This window comes from Schistocerca serialis, chromosome 1, assembly GCF_023864345.2.
Source record: "Schistocerca serialis cubense isolate TAMUIC-IGC-003099 chromosome 1, iqSchSeri2.2, whole genome shotgun sequence".
Classification (NCBI taxonomy): Eukaryota; Metazoa; Arthropoda; class Insecta; order Orthoptera; family Acrididae; genus Schistocerca; species Schistocerca serialis.
Window position 1 is genome coordinate 485611844 of NC_064638.1, and position 13072 is coordinate 485624915.

General features: G+C 36.0%; 1 protein-coding gene across 1 annotated transcript in view; it reads right to left on the reverse strand.

Moving 5' to 3' along the window:
- Window positions 1-13072, reverse strand: part of LOC126484459 (mutS protein homolog 4-like) — a 302928-nt gene that overhangs the window by 158267 nt on the left and 131589 nt on the right. Inside the window, exon 8 of the mRNA XM_050108020.1 lies at window positions 7728-7914. Within this exon, the coding sequence (XP_049963977.1) occupies window positions 7728-7914 (187 nt within the window). The remainder of the gene's footprint in view (window positions 1-7727; window positions 7915-13072) is intronic.

Genomic DNA, 13072 nt, shown 5'->3' on the forward strand with positions numbered 1-13072 from the left:
CCGACAGAAAATTCCACTTTTTAAGTGTTTAGCGTTTTGCACAAACACTTTCACTCTTTTAATGAGTTTTAACACATTTTCACACCAAGTCATCCACTCCTTCAACAGGTCCAAGTGGCATTTGGTCCTCCTCCACCACAACACATGAAAAAATTAGACAAATACCCTACTTTAGTACACTCACTTTTACTTCTAACTAAGTGTAAGGAAAAAAATGTTTCACTCTAATGACAAATAATAGTCATTACTTTATAAATAAATACATTACACAGGTCTCATAATGTCACAATAATTAGCACTAAAATTGACTATAGTACAAAAGGTGGGGACTAGTAAAAATTTTAAAACTAGGCAGACATTACACTAAAAACAATACTCTAGGTCATAACTCTGTCCCAAACTGTTTACACTTGAAATATTTGGGTTTCTTTTCCATTTGAAAAATCACTAAAATGCCAAAGTCCTGGTTTGAAATTCACACCATTTATGGACTCGTATCACCTTAGTGTCTAAAATATGTACATTCCCTCTAGCAAAAACTGAAGTTGTGCAGTAGCATAGATTTACTAATAATTACATTATGAAAAAAGAATAGAGTCACCATCACATAATGTAATTATTACTCAAATCAAAATTAAGGGGATGGAAGTTGTATCAAATCTTCACTTACTTCTCCACTCACTCTGAGTACTACTCTCATTCAGCCAGAAAATTAAATCCTCACAAAATGTTACCAAATACTTGACCTATCAGAATATTCACATCACTCTAGCACCACAGTTATCAGCTAACCGGCAAAATTACTTTTCTTTATTCCATTATTACCACTTTAAGCTTATATTTCCTCAGAACACAAATACAAGTTTTCAGATAACCTATAGAGCCGATAACGCAGCATTATATAACTTATATCTCACTAGAATATTGCTCTTTCTGTTAAGCCCTCATTCCGAGCTGCAGTGTCGTGAATTGCTCAATATACACAGTTGCCTAGTTCAAAAATAGATCATCAAAATAGTTACATCACATTTATTTGTATACAGTTATCTTTTTCATTACTTTATTTTACGTACATTTCTTACCTCGTTAGCTAGTGGAGTGCATTCTCAAAAAAATATCCCTACTGCAGACACAGGCTTCCTAATCATTAAGACGCTAACATTATTCATTATTTCATTACTGCTTCATTGCCTAATAAATAAAAACCTGCTCTGTTTATTCAATGCAAAACTGAAACTACTGAAAAACACTCCACAGTAACAGATTCTTATGCTAAGGCAAGCTTAACTCTCATTACTCGCCAGACAAAATTATTACTTAGAAAACTATTATTTCACTGAATTTCATCAAATGGCTTGAGATTCTAGCCTGAAGGGTGACATACATATAAATCTTGTTATTCTTTCCACATACGTTATTCTAGGCAACTATGTTTAAAGTTTTATTTCCTTAGTGTTAGAAGAGGCTGTACCATGACACACTTCTATACGTAGATAGTTATTTTCATATATTGACTGCTCTGAATACCACAATTAATATTACAAACTAGTATTTGAGATGGTTTGTACTGCATATTGCCTCTGCTGCTGCACCAAATTATACTAATTTCACACATGAGTTGGTACTTCAGAAGTTATTTATAGTTTTCAGATAATCTGTGCACCTTCTCCTCTACATATGTTGACGCCTTTCATTTTCTGTTAATTTTATCTCTTTATATGACAGAAATTCTTTAACCATGACACCAATTTACTTTCACCATATTTCATAAAACCAGAATAAACACAGTATCTCATGGATTATTACCAAATACTTCTGCTCCTTTTTATATTGCCTTTTCTTCCATCATCTTATGATTCCATTACCTACCACTACCACAACATAATATATTTAGATAACACTGGAGAAACCTTTTCTAAAATATTCCTACACTAAAGCATCCTGCTGTCAAAATCACATGAAAGTCAAAGATAGAATGTTTCTGATTCACTTATAAACTACAGATAGGATAGGAGAAGAGTCTGAATGACCCTGGAAACATTAAAAATGAGACAGACAGCTGGGGTAAGCATTATCAGCACATAATTGAATCCAAAACAGAATGCTGAATCCCCTAATTGCTATGGTTTGATCCAGAACTACCTTCCTCTCATCCATTTCTGTTCCTTGAATTTCTCCTACCATTTCCGTGCCCATTCTGGCTAACCTCCACCCAATCATTCCTTTAATTTCTACTAGAATTAGTTCTGTTCATCCTGTTTACCTGAAACTCTCTCCCTGATTGATTATTATCATCAAAATTCCTCCTACGAATCTTCCACTGAGCGCTTCATCCTTTGCACTTTATCAACATAATTAAAAAAATCACTAGTACTACTCCTAGGGGCAAGTACAAGCAAGTATCTAACTTTCTGAGGCAACTTAGTTTCCAAACCCATAATTATTTGTTCACTACATAGCTCTTTGTCCAAACATTTAAGTTTGCTTATCCAAAACTGACAGAAACCTTTCACAGCACCTTTCCTGGACTCAAATCTCTCCCCTCCACAAATTCACTCAAAATTCTCTGCTGCTTCTCTTTGGACCAAAAAAAATGCTTTCTTAAAACTATGTCATGAAGTACAACTATCAGCTACCTGAGCTGCCAATTCATAAGCACCCCCTTTCAAAAAACCTCTTGAAAATGACATTTTCTCTTTGTCATTTCATGTTTATGGCAAATCATTAAACTCCCTAATGGAATCCAGTGGGTGCACTTCCTCACATGGTTCAAAATTATTATATTTTTTACAACTAACAAATGAAGGACTGTTTGGTACACTAAACACTCTATGCTTTAGATTTTGTACCTCTTTCACTTTTTTCTCCATTTCGCCAATTTTGAAGCTACATTTTTATTTACTTTTATCAGTTTTTCCTCTACCACTACTGCACACTTGGTTTCTACCTCTGTTTCTAAATCATTTTTAATGTGATTAAAAAATTCAACCCTAGTTTCAGCACAAAATTTCCTGGCTGCTTTGACTTCGTCTTCACACTGTTTCTCGGAAGGCTCCATGCTCCTACTATAGTCATCAGAAAGTTTTTCTCTCTCTTCTACACATTTTCTACTCATTAATATTGATTTCTCATTAGTATTCTGTACTACTTTCCTTATCTTTTCACCACAATATTTCACTGCCACCTAAATCTTCTTATTCAATTCTGAAAGATTAGAAGTGACTACCTTAATTTTTTTTTTTTAATTTCTTTCTTCAGATCATCCTTTACATTAGCAATGTCAGTTTTAGTGCTATCAGTTTTATTTTCCACCCTACTAATATCTTTTTTCATACTCATACTACTCAAAATTTGCCTTAACAGCACTTCCAATTTTCCATCTGTCATAAACTTTTGTTTTTGCTGACTTTCGCTACTAGATTCTTCCTCCTTGGCCTTAACAGTTTCACCCACTTCAGTACTGTTTTGTCCATTTTGCTCACATCAGCACACAATGTAGGTGACACTTTTATCATGTCATCTGCAATATGACTTTCATCCCCATCATTAAAGTTACATTCATGTCTGATTTATAACCACTATCATCTACCAAATCAGTCCCCAATATGTCTTACTGATCATTTAAAAACTTAACCTCTACAGCATTGTTATTAATCACATCACTCCCTTGTTGTCCATTCTCCCTAATCACACTGTCTTTTTTGTTAAAGCCACTCATTATGTATCACTTAATATAAAACGGCTTTTGCTACGAATTATTTTTATTCTCTCACCTCCTGCTGCTGCTGTGTTTCTTCCACTCGCCAAAAACCTGCTTGTTTACGTCAGGTGTGTTGAATCCAGATGGTGCGCTGATTAGCTGCTGTGGCTCCTCTTCATTATGGCTGCTCGATGAGCTAGATTGCCGGTTGGCTGTAATAATAGCTGCTTCACTGAGCTTGATTCCAGATTGGCTGCTGCGTCCAACATTTGTAATGGCTGCCTCCATAACCTCAGCCAACAATCTTCTGTTGTTATGCTGTGTAGTTGATGCTTCTTATTACATTACTTGTTCATGCGTGATCAAAGTTTCAGAATACTGTAATTACTTTTCACTGTTAATTAGTCTATTCACTCTTCTCAATACTACTAGTGCCACCCGTACTTTAAATTCAGTCACAATGTTCAAACTGCACTGTTCATTGTTCAAAGTTCATGAGTCTTGTTTATTGTGTCCAAATACAATAGTTCCTCGCCCAAAAGGGCACCATATGTGACATTCACCTGCTTTATTTCTTTGTTGGTAGTCCTTGGTGTAAATGTACTGCATTCTTATAATGGCTAAAAAATGGGGGGTGGAAGTTCAATGTAGCCAACAGTTGCACAACTGAGTTTCACAGTTCTGTTCACAACCCCCCAATATTACACAATTATATGGCCAGTAAACTGTTGGCAAATGTTGATAAGCCTCATTAATAGGTTGCAGGCAACATCAACATACTGCTACAATAGTTTGCTATTGAACAACTATGAGCAGTAAAAACCTAACCACACAGTTCACAGTTCTTTAAGAATAATACAGTACATATGACACTATTTTTCAAATAAATTAAACAGACATTGTCATTAACTCTTCTAACACACAGCCTATTCACGTTACACTTTTTCCACCGTTAAGTTGATGCATTGTTGTTAATCTAACCAATACATGTTTCACGTTTGAAAATCAGCCATGGACTGACTGTCTCAGGACCAAAAATCGATCCTTTATATACCCTTACAATAATAGGCACTGAAATATACATTGTTTGTTGTTTAAGTTACAGGAATTACAATTAAAACATAACTCATTCAATTAACTGAATACATAAAAAAATTCCTTCTTTTTAACAGTTCCTTCTAGCACAAAGGTTGGGCCAAATTATTTGTTTAAATAATGAAATTAACAGATATTGTTACACTTTTCACAAATCTGGTAATTATTTTGGAATTAATTAAGGGCTGGCTTTGCTAATATGTTTTTAAATAGAGCCAAATAAATACTTCAAGAATTCTAGTAGTTCTTCTTCCAAATATTTATAATTAGCACAGAATTTATATTTGTTTATAACTCAACAATAGAGTCTAAGTCACAAAACAATTACTGATTTCACCCTATAGTGATCTGTAGCAAAAGATATTAACTAGGAATGGTCTAAATAAATTAGGGAATTAATTACATACCGGTACTCAAAACTAAGTACAAAATTAGACCTGGGTCAATATTCCTTAAGACTGAGGGTCAAACTTTCTCTTTTATAGAAATGCAGCTTATACTCATGCATGTTAATGGTAATTAGGCAAAAATGAAAGTAAAATGAATTTAAAGAGGCAGATGGTGGAACAAGAGAGGAAGTAAAGAGATCCCAGCTTGCTTTGTCACATATTTAATTTCATAATCATTTATGCTACAAGAATTTCAGTTTTCCTTTTAAAATCAGAAGGAATCGTCATCACCCAAGGAAGTGGTCTGTGTTGTAATGAGAGAGAAACATGGAGAAAATTTACTGATTTCTTATTGATATCTTGAATGTAACCTTGAATCTCAAACTTTTATTGAGGTTATACTAACTAACAAGCATATACAAAAGCGTCAGAAACATTGCTACAGTAAGACAAATATAGATAATATAGACCACTGACAAAGGCAAGGGGGTACTAAGTGGAGCACAACATGATAGTTATAACATATGCAAAACACAATATTAAACCATAGCAGACGACTTCAGAAGATCTAAATTTATGCAGAAATTGTAGAATTTCAAACAGGGGCTTACATGAAACCTTCAGTCAGTGGAAAAAAGTGAAAATACTGCACTGATGACATAAGTAGCTTCAGAGCACAGAGAACACACAACAGTAGAACAAGACTGTTGAATTATTAGTAAATATGTTATACACTTGACACTTGAAGTCTCACACAAAGGAATAACTGGACGTCAGGAATAACTGGACATGTGAATGCACGGATAAAAAATTACTTTATTTAGTAGCAACTTCTATGCCACCACATGTCAAAAATGACCCCTATGGCATCACTGTATCCCACTGAAAATTGGAATTAATTGTAGAGCACCAATAAAGGATGTCTTCTGCTTGGGGTAGTTAACAACAACATAATCAAACTATGGCTTAACCATCCAGTTATGGAGGATGCTGCACGCTGTAAAACCAGTGGGTTCAACAGCTACTTCAGTACTTAGTTAATGTATATGTTTCATCAAGATTTTTTCACTTAGTCACACCATTCTGTTACATTCAAAGCAGCGTAGCCTAGCTGATTGTCCATTTGAGTGGCATATACTTGCATCTCACTTTCATGGCCTTGCTGATTTTGAACCAGTTGAATGTTCAGCCCCCTTTCTCCCCCATACACCAGTTCCTCTGAATAGCTGAGGAGAGATTTGTTCCTTTAGCATATCTTACATTTTTTCAGTCCCCCTACCTAAGTCTCAGTTAGTCCACCCTCTCCACTGTCTTGTCCTAGCCTATCATCTCCTGTCATTTTCCATCTCATTCATCATAGTCCTATGAAAAAATTTGAGTGAGAAGAACAGATTAAACTATTTCCAGATACTTCTGTATCATAAGAAAGATACCAAGACTTGTAGTAGTAAACTACAAAACCATACAATTATCATAGGTTTAGAAAAGCAAACCCAATATAAGGACTCTAAATACCAGTCAACGATGCTGTAACTAATCCAATGAAAACAGCAAACTGCTATGAACATTACATAGATAATAATATAAGAGGAGACTCAATTAAATGGAACCATTTGCCATTGGGGATGTGGAATAATCTGAGAACATACTTAAACTTTGATTAAGATTAACTGTTGAAATTTCCTGGCAGATTAAAACTGTGTGCCAAACTGAGACCCAAACTCAGGAGTGCAGAGTGAAAATCCCATCTGGAAACAACCCTCAGGCTGTGGCTAAGTGATGTCTCCGCAATACCATTTCTCCCAGGAGTGATAGTTTTGCAAGGTTTGCAGAAGAACTTCTGTGAAGTTTGGGAGGTGGGAGATGAGGTACTGGCAGAATTGAAGCTGTGAGGACGAGTCGTGAGTCACCCTTGGGTAGCTCAGTTGGCAGAGCACTTGCCCGCAGGTCTTGAGTTCAAGTCTCGGTTCAGCACACAGTTTTAATCTGCCAGCAAGTTTCATATTCTGGACAATCACCTGTTATTTGTATTGCCTGCTGACTCAGTTTTATTTGCCTAGTGTGGAACAAGTAGACTTACACCACTGACAGTGGATAACATGTTCATGATAGTAATTACACTAAGATGAAACTGTGGAATCACTTTTTTGAGAGCAATGGAGGTCGACACAATGAAATGTGGCCTTTTTTTTTCTTTTGAGTAGTTGGAGGATGGGGTGAATGAGGACGGTATGATTGGACTGCATCAACAGCAGCAGATTAAGTGGACTGATGTTTGTTTCTTTATGTACCAGTTATTTTCAAAAAGTGTGTAATATTTACATAACTTTGATCTCAATGGCAAATTACACGTTCTGACAACATTGATTTATTGCCACTTTAGCAATCTAATACTGCAACTCCATCAAGTTGGTAATGTTTAGTATTAAACATTAAAAAATTGTCAAGAGAACATATGCACATACTTTAGCAGAAATACATGAATTCTCATTACTTTTAGCACAAGATAGATAGTTACAGTAGGGCTCACACTAAGAACTAACTTGTAATATCATCAATAACTTCACAATATGTTTTCCGAGCCACATCAAGTAGAATGTTTACTTGAGGTTTAACGGCAAAGCTTCTTTGCATCTGACATGCTGTAAATCCTTTTACAGCATGAGCATCTTCATGCAACGTATCCAGAAGTCTTTTCAAAATTTTTGAATAAGAAGGTTCTTTAATAACCTGGAAAACAATAACATAAAATCATAAGCCATGAGAAATTACAGAATCATAACTATTTTTTTTAATTTCACATAGTGACTAGTTTATTGAGACAAAATATATCTATCGATGACAAGACTGTTTATGTCATGTACAGGACAAAATTTAAAAATGTTGCCCTGGTTAGATCTGAAAGAAAGAAATGCAAATGAAGCTTTGAGACACCAAAATCGTACATGAACACCTGACATATAAAAAGCATGTCACACAGATATTAACCATAACAACTAATGCAAAACAACTAATGCAAAACAATCTGCATCCTACACAGGGTGTGGCGTCAATCACAACAAATGAGATGCAGCTCCACATAACTAGAAGATACCACTTGACATTGATTTTCAACCACTCGGTGCCTCAGTCTTGCTCACGTTATGAGTGTATTAATCATGCCTCTTTTCTGCCTCAGGTGGTGATTTGAAGGTTTATGCAGGTATCGGTCCGTGTGTGTCAATTTTCGGTACATGCCGTGTCCTGGCCTTCATAAATTTTGCATGGATTTAGTAATCTCTGATCTCTTTGCATTATTCACTGAATTACCAAAAATTAGGAAACATATTTCTTGTAACAAAAGCCATATGAAAATAAAATTAAATGAAAAACATTCAATTACATTTACAAATAAGTTAAGAGAGGTTGGATGGCCTTACAATAGCTGTATTTTGAGTAATAGTAACTTCAACAATTTTTAAGTAGCTTTCTTGAAATATTTAATGAAACTTTTTCACTTAGAACCACAGGCAATAAAACGACTAATAAATTTAAATGGATAACCCAGGGTATAAAAATTTCTAGTGCTAGGAAAAGGAAACTCCACAATGAACTGAAATATAATAGAAACAGATGTTTGTCATTAAAAAGCTATATTTAAAAAGTTGTGAAGGCAGCCAAACACATGGCAAATAAGAAGTTTATTGTACAACATAAAAGTAAAACAAAAGCCATGTGGTCTGTTGTCAAATCAGAGTTAAGTGTTAGTAGTAACGAAATATGTACAATTAAAGCATATGATAGCTTTATTGTACACCTGGTACAAATATCAGAGTGTTTAAATGGATTCTTCATAAATGTGGGAAAGTCAAATGCTGATGTAGCAGAGTATCAGAGTAAAGTAAATACCTTTGGAATCCATACAGAAGCTGAGTATATTATGGCTTTTTAAAAAGTTACCTTAAAGGGTGTCAAAAAAGTTATGTTTTCATTAACAAGTAAAAACTCTGCTGGGTGGGATGGGATACTCGCTAAAGTGATTAAAACAGTGCTTGGCATAATAGAACCTCTCCTAACTAAAATATTCAACCAGTCTTTTGAACTGGGGTGCTTTCCTGGTGTTTTGAAGTTTGCCAAAGTTAGACCTCTGTTCAAGAAAGTGTCGAGGGAAGATATGGGAAACTATTGGCCTATTTCTGTTCTTCCAGTCCTGTCAAAAGTGTTAGAGAAAGTAGCTGCAAACTAGATCAACAGTTTTATTATACAAAATGATATTATTATTAGTAACCAATTTGGATTTCAACCAGGAAAAAACACTCTGAATGCAGTAAATAATGTTAATGAAAATATATACAAATCATTGGATCAGAGGAGCAGAGTTGCAGGTATCTTCCATGATCTCACAAAAGCATTCGGCTCTGTGAACCATGACTTGCTTATCTACAAATTAGACAAATGCAGGACTGAGTACAATGCTCTAAATTGGCTAACATCATACTTACACAACAGAAAACAAAGTGTAACTATCACCTCAGATGCAGTGAATTATTATTCTAAATGGAATACAGCATAACAAGGTGTGCCTCAGGGTTCCATTTTGGAGCCAATCCTGTTCCTATTCAACATAAATGACTTACCCGTAAATACAAATTCCCCATCAGTTTCGTTTGCAGATGATACTTCTGTTTTAATTGAAGATGATGATGCATAAAAACTTGCGAGCTCCACCATAAGACAACGAATACCTTAGAAAACTGGTTACAGTTAAATGGGTTGAAACTGAACATTGCAGAAACCCATTTGGTACAGTTCATAACCAAACATTCGAAATGTGTGAAACTTGAAATACAACATAACAATCAGCCTATGAAAGAGGTTGACACGATCAAATTCCTAGGACTAAATGCGGGCAATAACTTAAGCTGGAATACATATATTGACTTCCTATCAAATAAACTAAGCAGTTTTGCATTTGTAATGCAAATACTAGCAAATTCCACCGACTAGAGCACACAAAAAATTACATATCATAGTTATTTTGAATCTGTAATTAGATATGGGATAATTTTCTGCAGAAGTTCAACTAGTGTATCTCAAATACTGGAACTGCAAATGAAAATTGTCCAAGACATATATAGTGCATAGCAAACAGAGTCTTGTCGCCCATTATTTAGAAAACTGCAAATTCTAAGTGTTCTGTAGCGGGAGTTTGAATTTCGCCGCGCTACACTTGTTCCCTCAGACATAAATTATACCGTCGCAGCGGTATGAGCGCTCGACGGCAGAGAAAATACTAAAATGGTAACTCTTTTTTTTCTATCTTTTTTCTATTTCTTTATTGTCTCTTGAGAGCAGAAGCTTAATGCACACGTGATCTGATGAAAACGAAAAAAACTTATTAATGTGTAGACATATTGTGGAAGTTGTTATGACATTTGGAGGAGGGAAGCAACGTAAAATAAATTGTATTTAATATCAAGACGGTTTTGTATACATTAGAAATTCCTGGACAATGAAACTTATTGCAAGATTTCGGGGCAGACTTTTCACGCAGAAATGAAGTAGGAGATTTTTGAAGACTTGGATGCCGCATGAAAGAAGACATGTTAACCTGGTAAAGGATGAACTCTTATCTACGCCATCTCCCCCTGTTAGTTACATTTGTTATTCTCTGTCTTTTTTCAAATAATTTTTGTAGTGGAAATTGGTTTAACTTTTGCCCAAAAACGCCACAAGGACCACCCCAACAATAGCTTTTCCTAATCACGAAGTCCGATAGCTTTTCTGTAATATGGAGTCCGATTTGCATTTATTCTTTCCCTTTTTCACAGTCATTTACGATTTTAAAACCCCCTTTTTATTCACCATTTCTTCCCACATTTTCAACCTTTTCTTTTCTTCTCTTTTTCTTTTTTATTAACCACTACAGTTCCCTCCATATATATTTATGAAATTATAATCTTCCTACACAGGAAACAAAAATTATTTGAGCAGAATCATTTTAACCTTACATACAACACAAGAAATAAAAATAATTTTATGCTACCCACACACCAGTTAAAATTATATGCATGGACTCTGCAGTACATGGGGATGACAATATACAACAAGTTAATTGGCAAAAACATATTTGATATGAAATCAAAAATTTTAAAAATGAGACTATAGCAGATTCTGTGGGAGAAATGCTACTATTCAATAAAAGGATTCATAGATATCAATATAATAGAGGGAAACATTCCACGTGGGAAAAATTATATATAAAAACAAAGATGAGGTGACTTACCGAACGAAAGCGCTGGCAGGTCGATAGACACACAAACAAACACAAACATACACACAAAATTCAAGCTTTCGCAACAAACTGTTGCCTCATCAGGAAAGAGGGAAGGAGAGGGGAAGACGAAAGGAAGTGTGTTTTAAGGGAGAGGGTAAGGAGTCATTCCAATCCCGGGAGCGGAAAGACTTACCTTAGGGGGAAAAAAGGACAGGTATACACTTGCACACACGCACATATCCATCCACACATACAGACACTTGTGTGGATGGATATATGGATATGTGCGTGTGTGCGAGTGTATACCTGTCCTTTTTTCCCCCTAAGGTAAGTCTTTCCGCTCCCGGGATTGGAATGACTCCTTACCCTCTCCCTTAAAACCCACTTCCTTTCGTCTTCCCCTCTCCTTCCCTCTTTCCTGATGAGGCAACAGTTTGTTGCGAAAGCTTGAATTTTGTGTGTATGTTTGTGTTTGTTTGTGTGTCTATCAACCTGCCAGCGCTTTCGTTCGGTAAGTCACCTCATCTTTGTTTTTCTATATAAAAGGATTCATAGAGGATGAAATGATCAATTGAGCAAGGGGTAATTAAGTGTTAGATTTTAGTGTATGTATGCACACTGAAGTGCCAAAGAAACTGGTATAGGCATGCATATTCAAATACAGAGGTATGTAAACAGGCAGAATACAGCACTGTGGTTGGCAATGCTTATATAAGAGAACAAGTGTGTGGTGCAGTTGTTAGACTGGTTACTGCTGCTACAATAGTAAGTTATCAAGATTCAAGTGAGTTTGATTGTGGTGTTATAGTTGGCGCATGAGCGATGCGACACAGCATCTCCAAGGTAGCAATGAAGTGGGAATTTTCCAATACAACCATTTCATGAGTGTACCGTGAATATTAGGAATCTGGTAAAACATCAAATCTCTGACATCGCTGTGACCTGGAAAAGATCCTGCAAGAATGGGACCAATGACGACTGAAGAGAATTGTTCAACATGACAGAAGTGCACCCTTCTGCAAGTTCCTGCAGATTTCAATGCTGTACCATCAACAAGTATCAGCGTGTGAACCATTCAATGAAACATCAACGATACGGGCTTTCAGAGCAGAAGGCGCACTTGTATCCTTGATGACTGCATGACACAAAACTTTATGCCTTGCCTGGGCCTATCAACACCAACGTTTGACTGTTGATGACTGGAAACATGTTGCCTGGTTGGACAGGTCTCATTTCAAATTGTATTGAGTGGATGATTGTATACGAGTATGGAGACAACCTCATGAATCCATGGGCCATGTAAGTCAGCAGGGGGCTGTTCAAGCTGGTGGAGGCTCTGTAATGGTATGGGGCATGTGCAGTTGGAGTGATATGGGACCCCTGATACATCTAGATATGACTCTGACAGGTGAGACATACGTAAGCTTCCTGTCTGAACTCCTGCATCCATTCATGTCCACTGTGCATTCCGACGGACTTGGGCAATTCCAGCAGGCCAATGTGACACCCCACATGCCCAGAATTGCTACAAAGTGGCTCTAGGAACACTCTTCTGAGTTTAAACACTTCCACTGGCCACCAAACTCACCAGACATGAAAATTATTGAGCACATTTGGGGTGCCTTGCAACAT